Source organism: Perna viridis, chromosome 3, assembly GCF_037379345.1.
Source record: "Perna viridis isolate PV_CMFRI_1.1 ecotype Kerala chromosome 3, ASM3737934v1, whole genome shotgun sequence".
Lineage (NCBI taxonomy): Eukaryota > Metazoa > Mollusca > Bivalvia > Mytilida > Mytilidae > Perna > Perna viridis.
The window spans coordinates 5,090,948-5,111,687 of NC_142447.1; the positions used below are offsets into that span (position 1 = coordinate 5,090,948).

Genomic DNA, 20,740 nt, shown 5'->3' on the forward strand with positions numbered 1-20,740 from the left:
TGAACATTCCAATTGATTTAAGCAAAAGAAAAAGGGTAAAATATTATCTACTGAATTCGAATAAACATGTAATTTAAAATAATTTAAAGTAGATCATACTAATAGATGGATTTTCCCAATTTCCTTGAACAAACATTCTGTAAAGTTTTAAGATACAAAACGTAGGTCACCAAACTTAATTTCGAGATATATTTTCCAAAACGTAGTTGATTTTTTACAACATTTCATATAGATTTGATTTTTTTTTAAATTTATGGAATCATTATTTTTATTTCATATTTCAAAAAGAAAAGTAGCAGTAATCAAACTTTTTTCTTTAAAAAAACTAAAATTCCTATTACAATTCTACAGAACATTGTTCTGTCAATTATCTTCCCTTGAAAGAGTGTCTTAACTGTAATTTTACAATATTTAGGTTTATACCAAAATATCTTTTTGAATAATTTACAGACATTTCTTTGCATTTTTTTTCAGATACAATTTGCACATTGAATATATATACTTCTGTATGATTTTGCAAGAAGACAGAAAATAATGCTCCTTGCAGTAGGTTTGATCTACCTTACACAAAAGAAGAAAGATATATAAACATATGCAGCACTGAGTCTCTCATTTTTAATTAATTAATTTATTTATTTTTATTTTCTATTTATTTTTATTAATTATGTACACATATGCTTCTCAATCTATCTACCTTAACTAAAGCTCCAGCCGCCAGTAGTATAATGTCACACACGTTCTTAAACTATCCTGTTCATAACTAGTCTCATTGCTAAACTCCCATAATATCAATAAATAATTTACTATTTTTTATTCTTCTTTTTTTATAGCATATTTTACTTTGCTTCTTTGGCTATAATTTTGACTGTTGAGTTAATATGGAAATTTTGGATTTATATTTACACTTGTTAAATTCTAAAAGTTAACCAATTTAATCTAAAATAACAAATAAAATATATTCTAAAACAACATTGGTCAAGCCATTAACCAGATGCATGGGCTGGAATGGTCCCGTGTAGCGTTAGTAAAACTGCATACTAACGCTGGGTACTAGCATTTAATTAAGGCAGTCTAAATGTGGATATATACTATTTGGCTTAACTATATAATTTTCGTTCTTAAAGTTGCATACACTTTTAATATTTTCAAAATTCTAACACTACAAATTTCCAAATTTACATTTCACCCTTGGCTACCCATTTGACTCCAAAATCCATACACCTTTTGGCAAATAACAATTTCACGTTCTCCTTGCGGGTCAGGTCATATGTCCAGCTGTGGTCTGCTTTGTCTTCTGCCATTCCATTTTTTTATTTTTCCCTCATTAATTTTTATTCCTAAATTATTATCCACAAGTTTTTTTCTTTCTCAAATCACCTTTATTATTACATTATTTTAAATTCACATACTTATTTCTTGTTTCACTGTTGAAATAAAATATTCAATAATTTATTATTATTCAAATTTATTTCACTATATTTAATTTATTCTATTTTTTTTAATTATTTTTATTTTACTAAATTACTTAACTATTTACTATTTAATTGTTTTTTCTCTTTCGATTTTTTAACTATAATTGTAAATAAATTTAAAAATAACTTTATTATAAAGCCCTCATAATTGGGTAGTTTGTGTGAGACTCGTAAGGGTAGTCTGGGATATTTAAAAAAAAACTTAATAGTAGACATATGCAGCATGTCATGTTGATGAATGTTTTGGATCTTTTAAAACTCATGGTCACCAGTATACATGAAAGACTATTTTACATAAAGGAGTTCAATTTTCTTTAAATTAGTACCATTTTATCTAGTTTGGGCCAAGTGGTTCTTTTCTTGATGTTGTAATTTTTTACATTAACCTATACTTTTCATCCTAACATCAATTCTCTCAATTTTTTTAAGGTATAACTAATTCATTCCACAAAGTATGCCTACTAGGAAGCTTCCCTGTGAAGTCTCACTTTTTTATCCATGATCAAGGGAGATAATTCTCTGTTTATGCTTTTCATATCTCATCAACTTCATCCTAGATTTTTACATTGAATTGCTCAGCCTGTTTTTCTCCTGTCTTGAAATCAAAATTAGCAGCATTCATTTCTTGTTTTCTCATCCTCTTAATCTAAATGTTGGCATTTCTGAATCACTAAAAGCCTTTATTTTCTACATTGCCAAATGTTTCATGCAAACTACTTTACAAGTTATTCAATACTCTGCATGTCAACAAAGATTCGTAGATCTGTTCAACACAAACTTGGTAACATCAACTGACAAAAATCACCTTTTTTTAGTTGTATATGCGAAAAACTTAATTATTCTGGTCTGTCCTCCTTTCATACCATCAGTATAGCAATCATACTTATCGGCTCTGCATAATATTAGATAGAAATTGAATTCTATAGACCTTAATGTTAAAGGTAAAGGTTATATGAAGGTCAGCAAATAATAAAACCATTTCTTGTGGAAAAGAATTTTTAAAAATGACATGAAGTAGATATTAGCACTATGACCACCATATTGAAACAAACAGTTGACGAAATTATTGCAAGTAATAGCAGACTGCATTGGCTGGTCACTCATAAGAAATTTGGTTAGGCCATGACTACAGTTCAATTTAAGCCGGGAAACTGAGTAGTTCATATTATGACTGGTCAAGGTAAAAAATACAAACCAAAACAATACTTCTGCTCGGAACATGAGGAAAACCCTCACCCCATCAGAAAATAATACGAGGCAAGTGTAATCTGTAAGTTGATGAAGATGAATATATTGATATTTTTGAAAATGACAGTGATTTTCAGAAATTGAGGTTTCCTTGGGAAAAATCCATATAAAATCAACTTTCCCACAGTCAATGACTGCTTTCCTAACAAAACAAATCCTTACAATATGAAGTTTTCAACTAGCCACGGGAAAGTGTAACTAAGTACCTAACTTTCCCTGACCCAAATTTCACTTGCCCTGAGTAACGGGAAATAGGAATCCTAGAACAGTGAAATGATAATGCCTTTTACAGTTATAATCAACAAGAATTTATTCTTCTTAAAGAAATAACAAAACTTTAAAACACAAGCTACAAACATTTAATGCTGTTAAAGATACTAAACTAAAAGAGATCCTTCCTTTGTATTACCCTTGGTATTACAAGTTTTAAAACTTCCTGTCAGACTGAAATCAAGCTCTCAGTGCTTCCAAGCTCAGAGGCTAAATTCCCATTGATTACCATTATGAAGACTGTCCTCTACTACCTCTCTCAACCTGCCCATGACAATGAGGATACACCTTTCTCATAATAATATTACCTTGACCATCAACTGTTTGATCACAGTACTGTAACTTTTTGAAAATGGAGGATACTCATAGTATTCATGTAACATCACTGAATAGAGGGACAGTTGCCAGAGGCTCTAATTTGCATAAACAATAAACTCATTTATAAATATATTTATTTTTTTTTAGCTAAAAAGAAAGACATTCGATTAATACAAAAACTGTGTACATTCATACCACATTAGCACTTATAAGCTACATAGCTTAAATAATATCATTTCCATACCCACTTGCATAAATTTATTCTAATTTGTTTTGTTTAAATTTCATGGTACAATGTACATGTAAATAAACATAATCAAAATATCCTTTTTCATTCACAAAGGCAAACATATTGGTTAATAAAAATGTAGTTGATTTGTGGAATCCATGCATTGTCGATTTGGTTAGGAACAGAATTTTCAACACTTTGGTGTGAAATAACAAAAAAATCCCTGAACCTCATAGCATTATACTTATAAAGACTGCACTATCTATTAAATTATAATTAACAAAATTTGAATGGAAAATAATGTTGCATCTTTAAAAAAAAAATTACAACAATGACCAGCAAAAATCAAATTAAAAAAAATAAGATCATTAATTTTCAATTGTGTTCATTTTTGGATAGATATCAGTATATGGCATTAAATTTGCACATGATGACAACATCAAGATATCATTTTTAATCTCATCTAAGGTTGCACCAATGTTTGAAATACATATACATGCACCTCTAAAATATACATAATTTACAGAAAAAAAATTTAGAAGTAATTTTTTTTCAAAAGCATTTCAACTTAAAACTTTTTGATGCAGCAATTAAAATTCTATGAAGGCTTATACACAAGTAGTAGCAATTTATATACCAAGCATTTACCAGATACCAAATCATTAGTTGAAAAAAAAAAGCAACTAAATAATAACAAACAAAATCAAACAAAATATTTAAATTGATAGACTATAATGTACATGAAGATGTGATTATAATTCATACAATCTAAATAAAATAAAAATCATCACTTGAACTATCCTCCCTTTATGATTGGATTTCAAATTTGTCACTGTCCTATGAGGCCACAATGCAGTTAGATAAAAGTGCTAACCACCACTGTTTTGTGATTAAAAACTTTTCAGGAGAGTATTGTAATCAAGGATTAAATTTCAATTAGATTTGATGTTTTTATTGTTAATCCTTGGCCACTGTCACTTCATGATTAATAAATATATATCATGTAATATATGGTCATGTGTTTATACACAATATTTAGAAAAGCATTACATATTTCTTTTAATTATACAACATAGAAGAATTAAGAAAATTAGTTTAAATAATTTATTTTTGAAAGTACCCAGTAATGTTTAATTATAGCACTTTTCAGAAAAATGGTTAATATTTTGTAAAGTTTATAAAAGTACAAATTACAAAAAGAAAATTTGACTGCAGTTACTGTGTCATTTATAATGTTCTTGAATTATAAAATGAACCTAAACAATATTGCAGACTTCATAAAAATACATATAGTTATCAAATTTCTTTGATAAAGCTTTACAAGCTTTCAGTAAACACTCACTTACATATTACATTATGAAAATATGCTAGTCTTTTAAGTACCACATGACAATCACATGACTAATGGTTGATCACATGATTTCCAGCAACAAATCACAGAAATAGATATATACAGATTAATTAGGCATCCCATTGCTTAATATTGCTATCTTGTCCAGCAGATACTACAACACTGTCATTTAACCATGCTATTTTATTGACGTAACTTGCAGCATGGGCTCCTGAAAAGAAATGTAAATGCATTATAAACTTTTACATAAAACATTGAATCCTGTCTAAACCAAACCCCTTTACAATATAAGATTGGTTTGGTTTAGACAAATGTTTGGTTTACTAAGGTTCACAATAATTTAAACTTATGTAAATGGACTTTAAAAGTGTTTGGTCTAGACAGGTTTTGCAGTATTATCAAATCAATAGGAATTCCAATACCCTTCAAGAAAAATGTAAAATCCCTTCATTAAAATTTTAATAAATATTTTACCCATGTCACACCTAGTTACAATGACATTTGCACTACATATCTTCTGAAAAATCAATAATTTAATTGATTTTAAAAAGAATACCTTAAATAAATAACAATGTAGATGTTCCTTGGTTAGATGAAAAAATATTCACCAGAGATAACAGATAAGGATGAATTGCTTTATGCGGATGGCCATCAACACTTATCAAACTTTAAAAAACCTTCTTTCCATAAAAAACTCGACATCTGGTAAGGACCCAGTCTTCAAAGATTTATCAGTTGGACATAAGTTATCCAATTGATATGTGTGGTACAATCTATACAAGTTATCCTATTAGAATGAATATCTATCCAGAGGACACAATTGTCAGAAGCTGGGCTCTGGTGATCAAAGTCATACCCACATCCAATTTTTTTGGAGAAAAAGGACTTCTGTGCAGTTAATACAATATACACCTAAATTACACTTGAATTGCGTTATGATTATGTTAAAAAAAATTAATAAATTAAGTTATGCATTTTCTAAACTATCAACAGAAAATCAACATAATGATGGATCAAGCAGAATGCAATATTAAATATTGTAATATTTCTTAAAAGCTTACCTTCTTACGCGTAAAATGATACCAAATTTATAAAAATTGGACAATTCATAAAAATTTTAGAGGCATTCTCATACATGTACTAAGCTATCTCCTCTTCATTAGTGGAGAACCTTCCTTATACCTAAGTGCAGATATGCATTTCACTTGTTTTGCTATAATCATCTTTTAAATAAAAATTTCCACTTAAAACATGCCAAATGACAACCATATGTACTTGTAAACCCTAAATTTGGGGTTTTGTAAGCTTTTAACACAGGTTTTACGCTAAAATAGTGCATTTGAAGCTCATCGCATGAAAAATCAGAAATCTGAATGAATTGAAAACCAAATACTAAAAAGCCTACTCTAGTCTTAGGTTATTAAACCTTTGCTTATTGTGCACTTAAAAATTGCCTGGTTGACTATTTTACATGTAACCTGCACAAATATTTAGCTTTTAAAAATATTTTCCATTCGTTGTGATGGCAAGAGCCATATTCAAACATGAATCAGTTCAATGACTGTTCTGTTAACTTTGCAAAAAATCAGCATAATTGGTTGCTAGGGACTTCTTAGCTAACAACAATATAGGTCCATACCATAAGTTACATTTTTTTAACCCTTGTATCAAAGCATAGCATAAAAACACTAGTTTCTAAGATATGAAGCATTTTTTTCAATGTGTAGGGGTATTGGCAGCTCCCATTAAGCCAGCACTCCACAGTATTGTAGAACTGCCTAATTTTGGTCTTGTAATCTGATGCTTTGTAAAATTTATCACTTTAAAAATTGTCAAGCATCTGTAAATCTATATATCTAGAAATAGCTCAAACCAAGGCCTTTCAGGGTGCAGTAAAAATTTTCTGGAAAAAAATTACCCACAGCAAATAGGGTTACCATAGAAACCATTCAAAAATATGCGAAAATTTGCAAAAAAAGTTCATAAAATCAGGTTTAAAAATATAAAATTTCCCGCAAAATATCTCAAATTTTAATTTCATGCCCTGAAACTGTCCAAACTTTTTCCTTCGAAAATCCCATCCTCATATGGGCATCACTGGTTAGATTTTGAGCTATTTCACTTTGTAATCCACTTATTAAATTCAGCATGGTAAAAAATTGACTTACTTTCACTTTCACAATGAAGTCAAATTGTCACTGAAAAAAGCCCCTTCAATATGAAAATATATAAAACATTGCAAAATACTTTGAAAAGTCCCCTTTTTCAGAAAATGTTTCATCAACAATAGATTCTTCATTTTTAATCACTATAGCAACCAACGGTTTCCATTAATGTCATTTTTCATCCCAAGCCATAAGTGTGAAACTAAACTAAACTGTGGAGTGCTGGCTCAACCAACAGACAGCTGGATAATTGGATATTGGAACCAGTAACATACGGAACTACAGGATCACTTACGTCTAAAAACTTTTGGTTTCATTGGGTCTTTGGGATCCCATACCACAACTTGAGAATCCAACCCTCCAGTGGCAAGTCGAGATGAGTCAGGACTCCATGCAACACAAGTTACTTTAGCAGTGTGTCCCATATATTCTATAATGGTCTATAAAACAAATATTTATCATTCATAAAAAAAACAAACAAAAAAAGGTTTAGAAGGGAATAAAAAATGTATTAGAAAAATAGATCAATGTAACACAAAATATTCTGTTGCAAATTCAAGTTTCAGATGCTACAGTGCACCAAATATTTGCCTTTCTATGTCACAGTGTGCATAAGGAAAAACTAGTTTTGAAACTTCTCTTCAAATGTTCCAAGTAAATGCTCCTTTTTTTAATAGTGTAGAAATTATCCAATTTACATTAACATGTTCTTTTGAAACCAAACTGCAAAGATCACAAAAAAAAATGTGTACAGTGAAACTTCTCCAAACTGGACCCTCAGAAAACAGGTCTTCCCTTCAAACTGGCCACTCTCAAAAGTCCCGGCCGATATACCTTAAAACCTCTGTGTTTTGTCTTCAATAGACGGGCTTCCCCCTAAAACCATACATCGGCCAGTTTTTCGAAGTTTAAGCTACATAATTCAAGTCAAAACAACCTCTCAATTCCGGCTGACCAGTTATTGTTCACCTATAATAAATTTGTCAACAAAACTGTAAATGATTACGTAATTAAAATTCATTCACTGAACGGTTTGCATTTCATACGTGGACAGATGACAATTGAAGGAGACAGTAGTTTAAATTACAAATTTAATCTAGACATCACATTTTGTCAATGGTTGGGTGTTAATTAGTGTGTACACACGTCAGGCAATCAGGGTCATTTAATGGTACGATCTTTCAACTGTCAATTTTTGTACCCAAGCCAAAACAATAAAGAGGTGAAGTTATTAAATTTTGTTGATTGGTAGAAAACTTCGACAATGCAAATGATTAATTACCAACAATAGCCCTTTGATCTTAAATACACATTCTTTCAAAACCGTGAACATTACTTTGTCAGCAGTTCCATTTATAAATAAAATCAAATCATTTACAAATGATGCAAGCTTTGAAATGTAATAAAGAGCCCAAAGTTTTGAAAAGATATTAAACTTGCCTCAACCAGCAAACTGACAACATGTAGAGTTATAGAACACATAAACAGAAATAACTCTGGCAATTTCCTCTTGTCCCAGTGGTGGCCAGTCTGGAGAAGTTTCACTGTATTTTGTACAATCAGGAAGAATTGTAATTCTTTTTTTATGATTGAAAATGAAGTGAACCAGTTTTATCTGTGATAAACAAAAGTGAAAATAAGATTGGTTACCATTGAGGAAATTAAACTTTCTCCCTTTACAACAATATTATTTGGTACCATTGACTTACTGTATTTAAATCTGACATGGAATACAATCGAAGATATCTATCGCCACCTCCAATAGCTATATATTGTCCATCTGGAGAGAATTTGACACAGGTGGGTGATCCCGAACATGTTATTGTATTAACTTCTGTTAATCCTCCACTACTTATGTCAAAAATATGGACTTTCCTGTCCTGTAATATGATATTTTCAAAACTATAACAAAGTAATTTAATTTAATTGTTTATTTCTCATCTGGGCCAGATTGATTATTTTCCATAATCTAACTTGGTACTGTAACATCATTAAAGTCGATTGGTCTGCAGTCTCCAATTCAAATTATTCCAAACTAAACAAGGCTTTGATGGAGGGACCAATCTTAATTTTGACTTGATAGATTTCATTCTGTTTCAGCTAAATGCTTGAAAGGATTTGATAAAATTGATTACAATTCAAACACATCACTGATTACGAAAGTAATTTCCCTTACCCTAAGTCTACCTCCCAATTCTACAATCTTGTTTATTTATACAATTATCAACGTAAGGAAAAAATTGGGGGCCTGTACTGCTGTTTACATAGACCAGTTTGAACCATATGAGCAAAGCAAGTTTTTTAATATAGTATACAAATTGAAAACTAGAATGTGTTCATGGTGCACTACAAAAAGTTACAGTGGCGGTTCCAGCAGAGAAGGGGGTTGGCAAGCCTACTTTTTATTGGAAAACATGTCATTTTCACATATAAAATTAACTAAAAAATAGAAACTGTCCTAGCACCCCCTTTTTCTGAGCAAACCCAGGTGGCACCCCCTCCTTTTCAAATTGTCTGGCGGCTCCACTTGAGTTACATACACCAGTTGACATCATAACCATCCTCTGTGAAGTATAACAATAATATTATACCATAAAATCAATTTATTTCTGAACCAGACATATACATATATATTACAAAATTCTTGACTGCTACCACCATACAGTCAGACCACAGTGGATAGTAGGGGCTGGCTTTAGTCAGACTGCAGTACAGATGACTAATCTTACACAAATTTTATGTGTTTGTCTTTTGGTAAGAAATTTTATATAATTAATTAGCTTGCAATCTAGGCTGTGGCATTTCCCATATCATAGATTAAAATAATACCAACCTGATCACCACCTACAGCTATTAAACTGCCATTTGGGCTAACATCTACACTTAAGGGTTCAAATTTTACACCCTGAGATAATAACTTAGATCCATTTTTAAATACTACAACCTGAAAAAAAAACAAATTTTATCATTTGCCAATGATAGACTTATGTTTCTTTTTAATTTACACACTTTACCACACAAGGGAAGTAACTCAACTGAAACTGGACATCATCATTTGTGATACATATTGAGATTTCAAACAAAAACTTTTGAAGTATATGTATATTTATATCCATCAGTTACACAAAAAATGATTTTTTTAAAACTGAGAAAGTCAAGAGAATAACTTTTTCAAATTAATTAGTAATAAAATTTCGAAAATATTGAGAGTTAGTTCCACTTCAAATGACTAAATTGTCAGTCAAACTCAAAAATCCCAATTTGAATGTGTCAATGTCAAATCTTGAACAAATATTGATAACTTATGGTTATTACTATAATTTCTAAATGAAATTAGTTTTAATCACTATCTACAGGTTTTGAGAGCTGCCAATTTTTAACCATCAGAACAAGGAGCTGGGTGTACAAGAATAACGGAATATTTTAATTTTTGTTCATGTTTTCAATGAAACTAGAAATCAAATCAATGGAATACAAGAACAGTTAACCATTGAAGTAACATATAAGAAAGATTCATCTCAGGTATTATCTACTTTGGGTACAATCATAGTTATTATGTTGTTTGACCTAAAAACTAGTTCTTCAACAAAACTTTAATAATGTTGTCACTACATACATGATTTATACAGGCTACAGCTACTACTGAACTTCTGGCAGCAATTCCTCTTGGCATGGAATCTAACTTCATACTATTGTCACTGGAAGTGAAAAATAACATTAAATAACATTTCCCAGTTACAAAGTTGTATAAAATAATCAAGATGATGAAAATACAAAAAAAAAACAACCATCACTAAAACAAATGATTCTTAAAACCTCTAATTCACAAAGTACATTTTTTTATTAATTTGTACCCACTATCCAGAAATAATTTATCCCTTGCAACAACCTCAATAAATCTGTATTTCTAAATGATTATTCAGATGATTAGATGTAATAATAGAATGCTTTGTTTGGCGCAGCTTAATACAACGGTAGAGTTCAAATCCAGAACCATTTAGACTAGTATAGACACAACATTAAAACTTGATATAACTCTGCTGGGATTGTGATCCAATGCTGGTATAGTTTAAGATTCTGACCAGATGAAGCAGCAAAAGAAATTTAAAAATACAATTAGACAATAAAAATCAAGTCGCGGAAAATGGTTATTTCTGACCCCTTTTAGCCCTTAATTCTTGAAACATCAGGGTCATTACCTATTTAATCCAACAAAACCTTTTGTGGTATCAAAACTTAACTATAGTATAATTTATAGATATCGAACACTGTTACTCAAGTTTATGCTATGAAACAAAGAAAATGTTAATTTTTTTGGTCCTAATTCCTAAGCAGTTCATGTAACAATGACAAAAAAAGCTTCTGTTATTGTAGGGCACCTTGATGTACAATTTCAAAAAGATCCATACACTTTTTCTGAAGTTCTTGTCCAGAAAACAGAAAAATTCTTGTTTTCTGACCCCCTTTAGGCTCTTTATTACTCATGGGTTTAATATACAATACACAACCCCATAAATCAACAAATTACTTCCTTTTGTGGTATGACAGATTGATGTATAATTTCAGACATATCCTGAAACCTTTATTCCAGTTTTTGTTTAGACATCAGGAAAATGCTTTTTCTAGTCCCTTTATTCCAAATTGGTTCAATACACAACCCCAAAAATCAACTCCAGCCTCCTCTATGTGTTTTGGCACAATGATTTGGATTGAATTACAAATAGTTTGAAAGATCACAGTATCATACCCGAATTGATTGTTGCTAAGATCTGTGAATCTGATTGTATCGTCCATACCCACAGACACCAATTTGCCATCTGTTACAGCCATGTCTTGTACCTGGTTACTATGACCTTTACCAGAGAACACAGAGTTTTCTCCTGAGGCAGCATTCCAACAAAGTAAGCAGTAATTAAGGAAGATGATATGCATATATAGTGAAACTTGTCTAAACCAAGCCCTTATGGACTTTTACTTTTGTTCAGTTTAGACAGGTGCTGTTTACCAAGGTTTAAAATAAATAAAAATTGATATAAAAGGACTTTCTGGTTTAGACCAGTTTTATTGTACATTTAAATTACAAAACTGGGTTCAAATGAACAATTAAATGCAAAAATTGTCAGGTGTTAACATTTACAAGAACTTTTAGTAAAAATTCATGTTTTCTCACTTATTGAAAAACTATTAAAATTGAGCAATAGGTACATCTACAAAATATGTAACAAAATCATGTATAATAATGAGGTCACAAATCTATTTCATGGACATTCATAAGGACAAAGTGAAAACTAAAGGACAATTGAATATGGGGGCTAACTAAAGAAAAAGTGAATAAAACTAAAATTGTCTGTTGAAAATTTTTAAAGCTAACTGACTGGTTAATCAAATTTACAAGCTCAAAAGATGGTAGTCTTGTTGCCTGCTGACAGCAAGAAAAAAATAGGATAGGTAGGTAGGGAAATTTTTTCATTTTTCAAAAACAATTTCAACTGAGTTAATGGGGAAACAATCTAGACTTTAATAGTGCTTGAGCCAAAATGATTCTAAAATGTTTAGGGTAGGCACAAAAAACTAGAGTATGTAGGGTAGCAGAAAACAGACAATTTGTTTGTTTTTTTTTTCTCCTCACAGAAACATATTTTGTGATATTTTACATGAAAAGGATATCAGTTCTAGCTATCTGATCTGCTGTGTATATTGTAGATCTGTCTTCGCTCAGAGCCATAGCTGTAATAGGTTTGTTGTGTCCCTGTAAAATAAATAAAAACAGTAATGCTCCATGTACATATATTGCAGAAATTAATTGTACCATGCATGAAATGAACACTCTTAGCCTGTACACTTTATGCTATTTTAAATCTGGTTCAATCCTAATTAAGTGTCAGTCCCTGTAAGAATCAGGCAGCAGTTGAAACATGGTATAAAAAAAACCCCATCATTTTGAAAGTGTAATTTGACTATTTTCACCATCAGAATCAAGGAAAACAGACAAGATTTTCCATATCATGCTCCACCATTGAGTTACAATTTCATTGAAATACGCTGAAAATGAACATTTAAAGGTCAGATAACTCTGTCAAAAACCATATTTTTCTAAGATTCTATTGAAAATTTTCTGAGCAAAGCCAGTGATGTAGAGATCAAATAATGATCTTTTCAAATAGAGAAAGCAACCTTGAGTGAAATAACATTGTCAGATTGGTGGGTTTTTGACATGCATGTTTCTGATTTTTCCCATTTTCCCTGATTCTTACAAGTGCTGACACTTAATTAATCTGAATTAAATAGGACACTGCTTTAAGCAGGGTAAGTTAAACCCGATGCTAGTGTGAATGTACAAGTGGAGTAAAGAAACTGGAAGCCATTGACTTATAAGATCATGATGCCACTTTGACGTAATACCCTGCAAGATAAATAGCCAAACAGGTCATATATAGTAAACATATAATAACCATAGGATTCTAATTATGTTAACTTGGGCTTGGAAACATAGGATAATATGTTTGTGAGACACATATGATTATCATATGATAATCATGTGATAATGATACGTAAACCTCAACATATGATTATCATGTATGGCACATTTCAATGCATTCAGTTTGATCAAAGTCTGCTTATGTAAATAATTCAGAAAATAAGGAACATTTCTGGCATGTGAATTTTTCTTCATAGATACAAGCTTCGATGGAAATCAAACAGGAGGTTTTTTAGCCAAAAAGATAACCATGACTATCCAGTACAGTTAAACACAGATGAAACCTCAAATGTTTTTTTTAGCATCGTAATTGCTAACAGATCATTGTGGAAAACTAACCTGACAAACAAAATAAAAAACATTTATTCTCAAGATGCCCAACTCAGAACTTGAGTTTCTTTTTGATACATATAGAATAATAGTTACTTTGGATTTGATATTGAGAATATCATGTTGAATATTTTGACGTGCAAATGAGTACATTGAATATCTCGACATGCACATGAGTACAAGTGGAAATATATAACAAGATATTCTGATAATCAAAATATAAAGTAATTATCATTTTGTTTTATCAAAAATCAAATTATTGTATTTAAATCATTAATGTACCTTTCGTTTTTTTGGGCTACTTTTTTTGTGTAAAAAATCATCTTATAGCGCAACAACACACTGTTGGTGTATGGTATCATTTCCATTAAAAAGTCTAAAAATCCAATGAAGTCACAATCCCTCCCAATTTTTTGACAGATATATTTCAAATATCTTGCCGTGTACAAGAGATAGAGAAATATTTGTCTACATGATCGAAGAAAAAAAAAGCAGTTTTATACCAATAGAATCAACTTACAAGGATAACACGAAGTGGAGAAGAAAATCAACTTACAACAATTACACGAAGTGGAGTAGAAAATCAACTTACAGGGATAACACGAAGTGGAGAAAAAAATCAACGTACAACGATAACACGAAGTGGAAAAGAAAATGAACTTACAACAATAACACTAAGTAGAGTAGAAAATCAACTTACAGGGATAACATGAAGTGGAGAAGAAAATCAACTTACAACAATAACACTAAGTGGAGTAGAAAATCAACTTACAGGCATAACACTAAGTGGAGACGAAAATCAACTTACAACAATAACACTAAGTGGAGAAGAAAATCAACTTACAACAATAACACTAAGTGGAGAAGAAAATCAACTTACGACAATAACACGAGGTGGAGAAGAAGAGTCATCTCTGTTAAAATAATAGATGTAACCAGATAGAGCTACACCCATGATAAAATCTCCTTGCCATAAACATCCTACTAACATCTCGTCAACGGTTTTACCAACTTCAAAAGTTCTAGAATAAGAAATCATTATACATGTATTATCTTTATTGGAAGACAAAATTAGATGTGGAGAAAGTCATATTGCATTGTAAATTTTTTAAACTTCTTTGATACAATAAAGACTAACTCTAAAAAAAAGACAAGCCAAGTGTAATTTCTTTTTGCAGTCATATTCCAATGAAGAATCACAAGGTTTACTGTGAATGCACTTCCAGTAAAAAATCCAAAAAAAAAATCATTTAAATATATCCCTAATAGCCCATATAACATGCTCTTACATTGTCACTACAGTTTAAAAATGAAAATTTAGGTTTTTTGAAATGCAACACAAAATGTTACAGACAAATTTTAATTATAATTTTTTTTCAGCTATAATAAGTTTAATCATACACTCTGTGAACCTTACGTGACAAGTTCTCTATTGGCCACATTCCATATTTTGGCAGTTTTATCTCCAGACACTGTTAATACCTCTGAACTGTTGGGACTAAATGATATCTAAAAAACAAAATGACATATACAAAACAGATCCTAACAATTATTACTGTTGTCACACGTTTTAATGTTCAAAATTTTGCAAAAACAATGAAAAATGAAAGCAAGCTGCCTTTTAACATTACTAACATTTTCCAAAAGTGAGAGTGCAAGCAGAGAAATCTCGGACAACAAAAAGTAAGATTTCAAGTTTTTTAACGAGGCCCGCCCATTTTTAAGAACATTAAAATTACACACTTCAGGGTTTTGAGTTGAGGGACCAAAGGGGGACTCAAAACCCTGACTTGGAAGGATGAAATTTTTTTTTATTTTTTCGAAAGACTTGCACTTAAATCTTACTCTCTAGTACAATTCTGAAACACCATCCAAAACATTGAAAAACTGTTTCATGTGAAAGTAAAACTAATAAACAAAAATGGAACAATGTGCTAACATTTCAAGTTTTACTCAAGTCATTGTAAATAAATTTAACTGATACAAACAAAGGTGATGGGATGATGCCATTATACTACCGAAAATATTTTTAAAATTCCTATAAAATACTAATACTCACTGCATATATTCCACCTTTATGAGCAGGAGAACCAAGTTCACCCAAAAGGTCACCAGTTTTTCCTTCATATACATAAGCCTGGAATATATAAAGAATGACTTCATTAAAAGTGAGCCTAGTCTGAGATAAGTAATTAATTTCTATAAAAAAGTAAAAGCAACAATAATACATAAAACAAAACACACAAAATAAATATAAAATAAAGAGATACATAAATACACAACATATAAAACAAAGGTAACTAAATTGTGGTGGATTATGATTTACTAACAAGGCAGCTAAATGTTTTAGTAATTTACAAATTTCTGTTTTACACATATACTAGTAAAATTTCATTTTGTAAACACCAATATTCTTTATCCCGATTCCATAAATCATATGAAATATTAGAAAGAAGCTAATTTACCTTGCCCTCAGCACCACCTGTAATGAAAACACTTCCATCAGGGGCATACCTGGCTGAATTTACGAAATTTGTATGTTCCTGTAAAAAATAAAAAAAAAGAAGGCTCAGAAACAAAATTGACAGACAAGGAAACTTCAGCAGCAACAGTTCTTTATTCATTTTTTCAGTTGACCATGGACAATGGCAAAATACATAAATCTTTTTTAAGGAGGTAGACCTATAAGGGACATCACTCTTGAAATCAGTGATATGTTTGTATCATATTCAATTTCATCAAAGCCTTTCAAGCTTTCCTTTGAAACAGAATGAAATCGGTCAAAGTTACTTTGATGCTTACATGAAATTAATGTAAAATGTTGAATACAAATGTTCCAGTGCATTGTAAGAGTTGTGTCCCTTACCATAGGTCTACCTCCATAAGATAAATGAACAACTCTATGATGCACATTTTTGCAGATGTAATTTTGCTATTTCTTTTTAAATCTACCAGAGTGCAATATAGCATAGAAAATGTGGCTTAAAAATGGGGCATTTAATGGGCAATCAAATGATACCCCTATATATTGTGTTGACTTTGAAAAACCTTTCACAATTCTTTAATATTCAAATAAAGACAACTGCTATTTATCAACAAATTTTTCTGGGTAAAAACAACTTAAAATCATGGCTTTAACTATCATGTAATAAATCTAATGTAAGTGAAATTTAAACTTGATCAGTACTTTATCACACTGAATAACTATACAAAGTTTGAAAAAGATCTGATGATATATTCTAAATTAACATCTTGAAACTGTCCGGGGGGCGAACAGACAGATGGACATGCATCTTTTAGGTATCACATAATACCTTGCCACTTCATGTGGCGGGGTATAAAAATTGCATTACTGGATATAATTATCCCTCTTATAAATCCCAAAAATCAAATTATGGAAAGATATCACCTCATAATAATGTTCATATATCTTGATTGTTTTTCCTGGGTAAAGATTAATGATTAGCAAACACAAATGTTTTATTCAGGGCAACATAGAATTAATGTCTTTTTTTCTGTTTTGTCATTCTTACATTCATTGTCTTCACAAATTTGAATGGAGGTCCCTGGTAAAAGGCGGATTTGAAATCTTCACTGCCTATCACTATCTTGAATGGCCTTTCTGCTCTGAATGATACAGAGTTGCAAGATTTGCTGGACCCTCCAAGGTCACCAACAGATGTTCCAGTGTCTGCAGCAAAAACATGGGCAAACCTAAAACAGAATATGGCAGGTCATATTTAGCTAATGTAATGCTCAGAAATGATTTAGGATCAATTATCACCTTTCATTACTGGTAACAAGTTTTTAGATTGTTTAAAAACAGTGAAAAACTATTCATGGTATTTAACTTTAATGTTGTTTTTACTTATCATGGATAAATAGATTAGGTAAAAAAGAAATAAGAATAATGATTCAAAGTTGAATGAACAGACAAACACACATTTAAACAAGTGTACTAAAACCTTGTTAAAATGGTAACATAATACATAATACCTATAACTTGCCCTACAAATTCAGTCTTAAAATTTAGCCAGGGACCCAGTGGCCCAGGCCAATAAAAAATTATGTTCTTAGGAAGCCCAACGGACTTCCAAAAATTTTGGGGTGTTGTAGTGTTGTTTATTTTGGGGTTCTTAGACATATCTAAATAGTCTGAATCAAATGAGTGTTTGTTGTTATGTAATTTCATTATAACAGGATATTCTTGTTACTAGACACAGATTCAGATGATTTAGGACTAAAAAAATGTTTGCATATAATTTCAATTTTTTTTTTGTGCCACTGAAAAATCATTCGGACCTCCAATTTTTGTAACTTCGGAGGTCTAAATGGCTTCTGTCTGAAAAAGTTTATCATGGAGACTGCAAATTAACATTTCAAGGCTCTCGCTACTGGGCGATTCAGGCAAAATTGTCGCCATGGAGTCGCTCACTTTGCCCTCTCATTTTCAGACATCGCCCATGATCGGAACTGTACTCCATCTTTAAGCTGTACTTTGACAAAAGTTATCTCTCTTCCGATAACGATTCAAACAAAAATGGCACCCAATCGAGAAAATAAATCATAAAAATTTCGAAATCTATCTAATTATCGGTTACAAGCAAGTATTTTAATCAGGTTTTTGTTTCAAACATTTAAGTAAGTATGCAGAATGAACATTCTTCACTTAAACTTATGATAATTCATGTTTTACTGTTCAAATTTCGTTACGAAACATGCAAATTTGTCGTGCAGGTTCTTTGGACTTAAGTTAAATTCATTTCAATTGATAGTTTGGTCGAAACTATTTCAATGGAACATTTTTTAAGTTTGAGATGAGTTCGTTACGACCGCTACAATATGTGTCAATAGAGTTTCAGTCTTGATTTGTCAGAAATAAAATTTTTACATGATTACTGATACCCTTGATCAACTCATATTAAGAGACTGGATATTTTGAACAAGATATCATTATGGAATAAGTGGGATCAGAAAAAAAAACAAACAAAATGAAAATTTCAACAGAATGTCACTGCCTGAAAGTTTCTATTCTAGTGTTGCTGAAAGAGACAAATCAAAGGGACAGTGCAGTGCAAGAAGCTTTGCTTTGCTCAATCGTATATTAATATTGCTGTAACAAATTTGGTAAGGGGCAGAGGTATAGATTAGAAATTCAATTTCATGAATATATGATACAGTCAATCATTCAGTCAGCAGGTGATTTCATTTTGTCCAAAATATTTAGTTACTTACATATGTAGCTTAAAGAAAAAGTAATATTTATCTCAATAAAAGAAAATGAATACATGAAAATGTTTGCTGATATTGTGTGCATGTAAGTAACATAAACACATAATTTTAAAAAGCATTAGTAATGATGTGTGACCACGTTCACTTCTCCCTAGTGTCTCTCTGAAAGAGAGATCACTTCTCCCTGTTTTTCTCAAGTAGCTTGAGCCCTGCATTTATGCAGAAAATCTTACTTTTCCCTTCCTTCACCACAGACAGCCATTCTCTGGTTGTCACCAGACCAAGCTATATCTTTGATAGTTCCACCAAGTGGCTGGAATTCATTCTTCAATATATGTTCTCTGTTGACTGTGTCCCAGATTCTGACCTTTCCAGATACATCTGTAATTCATTATATATATAAAAAAAACATTATTCCTGATAGAAAAATATGTACTGTCCTCACTATGATAATACAATTTAGTGAAATATTATATACATAAAATGAAAAAATTAAAAATAAGGTTTAACATAAATGATGGTTTTATTGGGACTAATTGACTACAGAGAGAGAGATTCATTAGTTGAGATATATATTGTGCCTTAGTTTTATAGATATAAAATTCAATCCATGATTGTTTAAATATTCACTGAATTTTTCTTGCCATTTCAGGATGATACCTTCAAAACAGTATGTTAAATTAGCTATTTGTTTGGCTTTACTTGAGCTGAATAAAACTTCAGATGACTGTTACAGACCTCCACTGGCAATGTAGAAACCACTTGGAGAATACTGGGCTGAAACAACCTGACACTGATGCTGGGTGTAGACATCACATTCTGATGGGTTCTGAAAGCAATTGAACAGTACTAAAAATATCATAGTAATAGGCTGCATCATGGTCAGAAACCTGTGGTTCATAGTCAAATTAAAACTGACAGCAATATAAGTCTTATGAAGAAAGCCATAATGGCCCTCTGATTATGGTGGGCACTTATATAGTACCTCACAGGAGTAAACATATTATAGGCATTCAAGATAGTTCATTCCTAAAACTAACATTCTGTACCAATATTTTGTTTAAAAAAAAGGTGGTACATGTATTTGTATGTGATTTATAAAGTTTACTTACTGCAACATCTCTGATGAAAACACTGTTATTGTTTGTGTAAAGGAAATTTTTCTTCTTTGGGTCACCTCCTAAGACAATGGGAACTCCTCTAGTTGTCCTTGGAAGGGAGGCAAATACACATCCTGAAAAGTAAACGAACTAGAATTGAGGATATTACGTATTGATCCTTTGAGTTTGAACTCGAGAATACATTCGAATTATAGTATGAAATATATTACTAGACACGTTAATCTACACTACAGCCGTAATTACTGCCTTTTGGATTTAAACAAATGTAAATAAACAAACCGGAAAACTTTGGTTTATTTCTTACATAGCAGTACGACAATACAGAAGAGATAAAAACTGGTTTTTTTTATGTTGCACAAGGTCGTCGATATCTAATCAGTGACACTTGTGTGTCAAAGCTTATTCTTACTTGGAGTTACTTCAGTCATCTCTCCGAGTTGTTATGTTATGTTTAATCAGTAGCAGTAATATTGAGTGAAAGGTGTTTCTTCTTGAACCGGCGAACCCCGGAAGTGATTTTATACTC

The 20,740-nt window shown here is 31.1% G+C and overlaps 1 protein-coding gene across 1 annotated transcript; it reads right to left on the reverse strand.

The window, feature by feature from the left end:
• Positions 1 to 3,424: 3,424 nt before the first annotated feature.
• LOC148620756 (actin-interacting protein 1-like) lies at positions 3,425 to 20,740 on the reverse strand. Its single transcript, XM_088574533.1, has 16 exons — positions 20,624 to 20,740; positions 20,206 to 20,327; positions 19,832 to 19,922; positions 19,327 to 19,474; positions 17,395 to 17,575; positions 16,327 to 16,404; positions 15,921 to 15,998; positions 15,279 to 15,370; positions 14,742 to 14,883; positions 12,721 to 12,802; positions 11,801 to 11,954; positions 10,670 to 10,751; positions 9,887 to 9,997; positions 8,763 to 8,933; positions 7,349 to 7,493; positions 3,425 to 5,099 (listed from the first exon to the last, which is right to left on the reverse strand). Exons 1-16 carry the CDS (start codon positions 20,640 to 20,642, stop codon positions 4,999 to 5,001), a joined length of 1,797 nt encoding a protein of 598 aa, XP_088430659.1. The 5' UTR covers positions 20,643 to 20,740; the 3' UTR covers positions 3,425 to 4,998.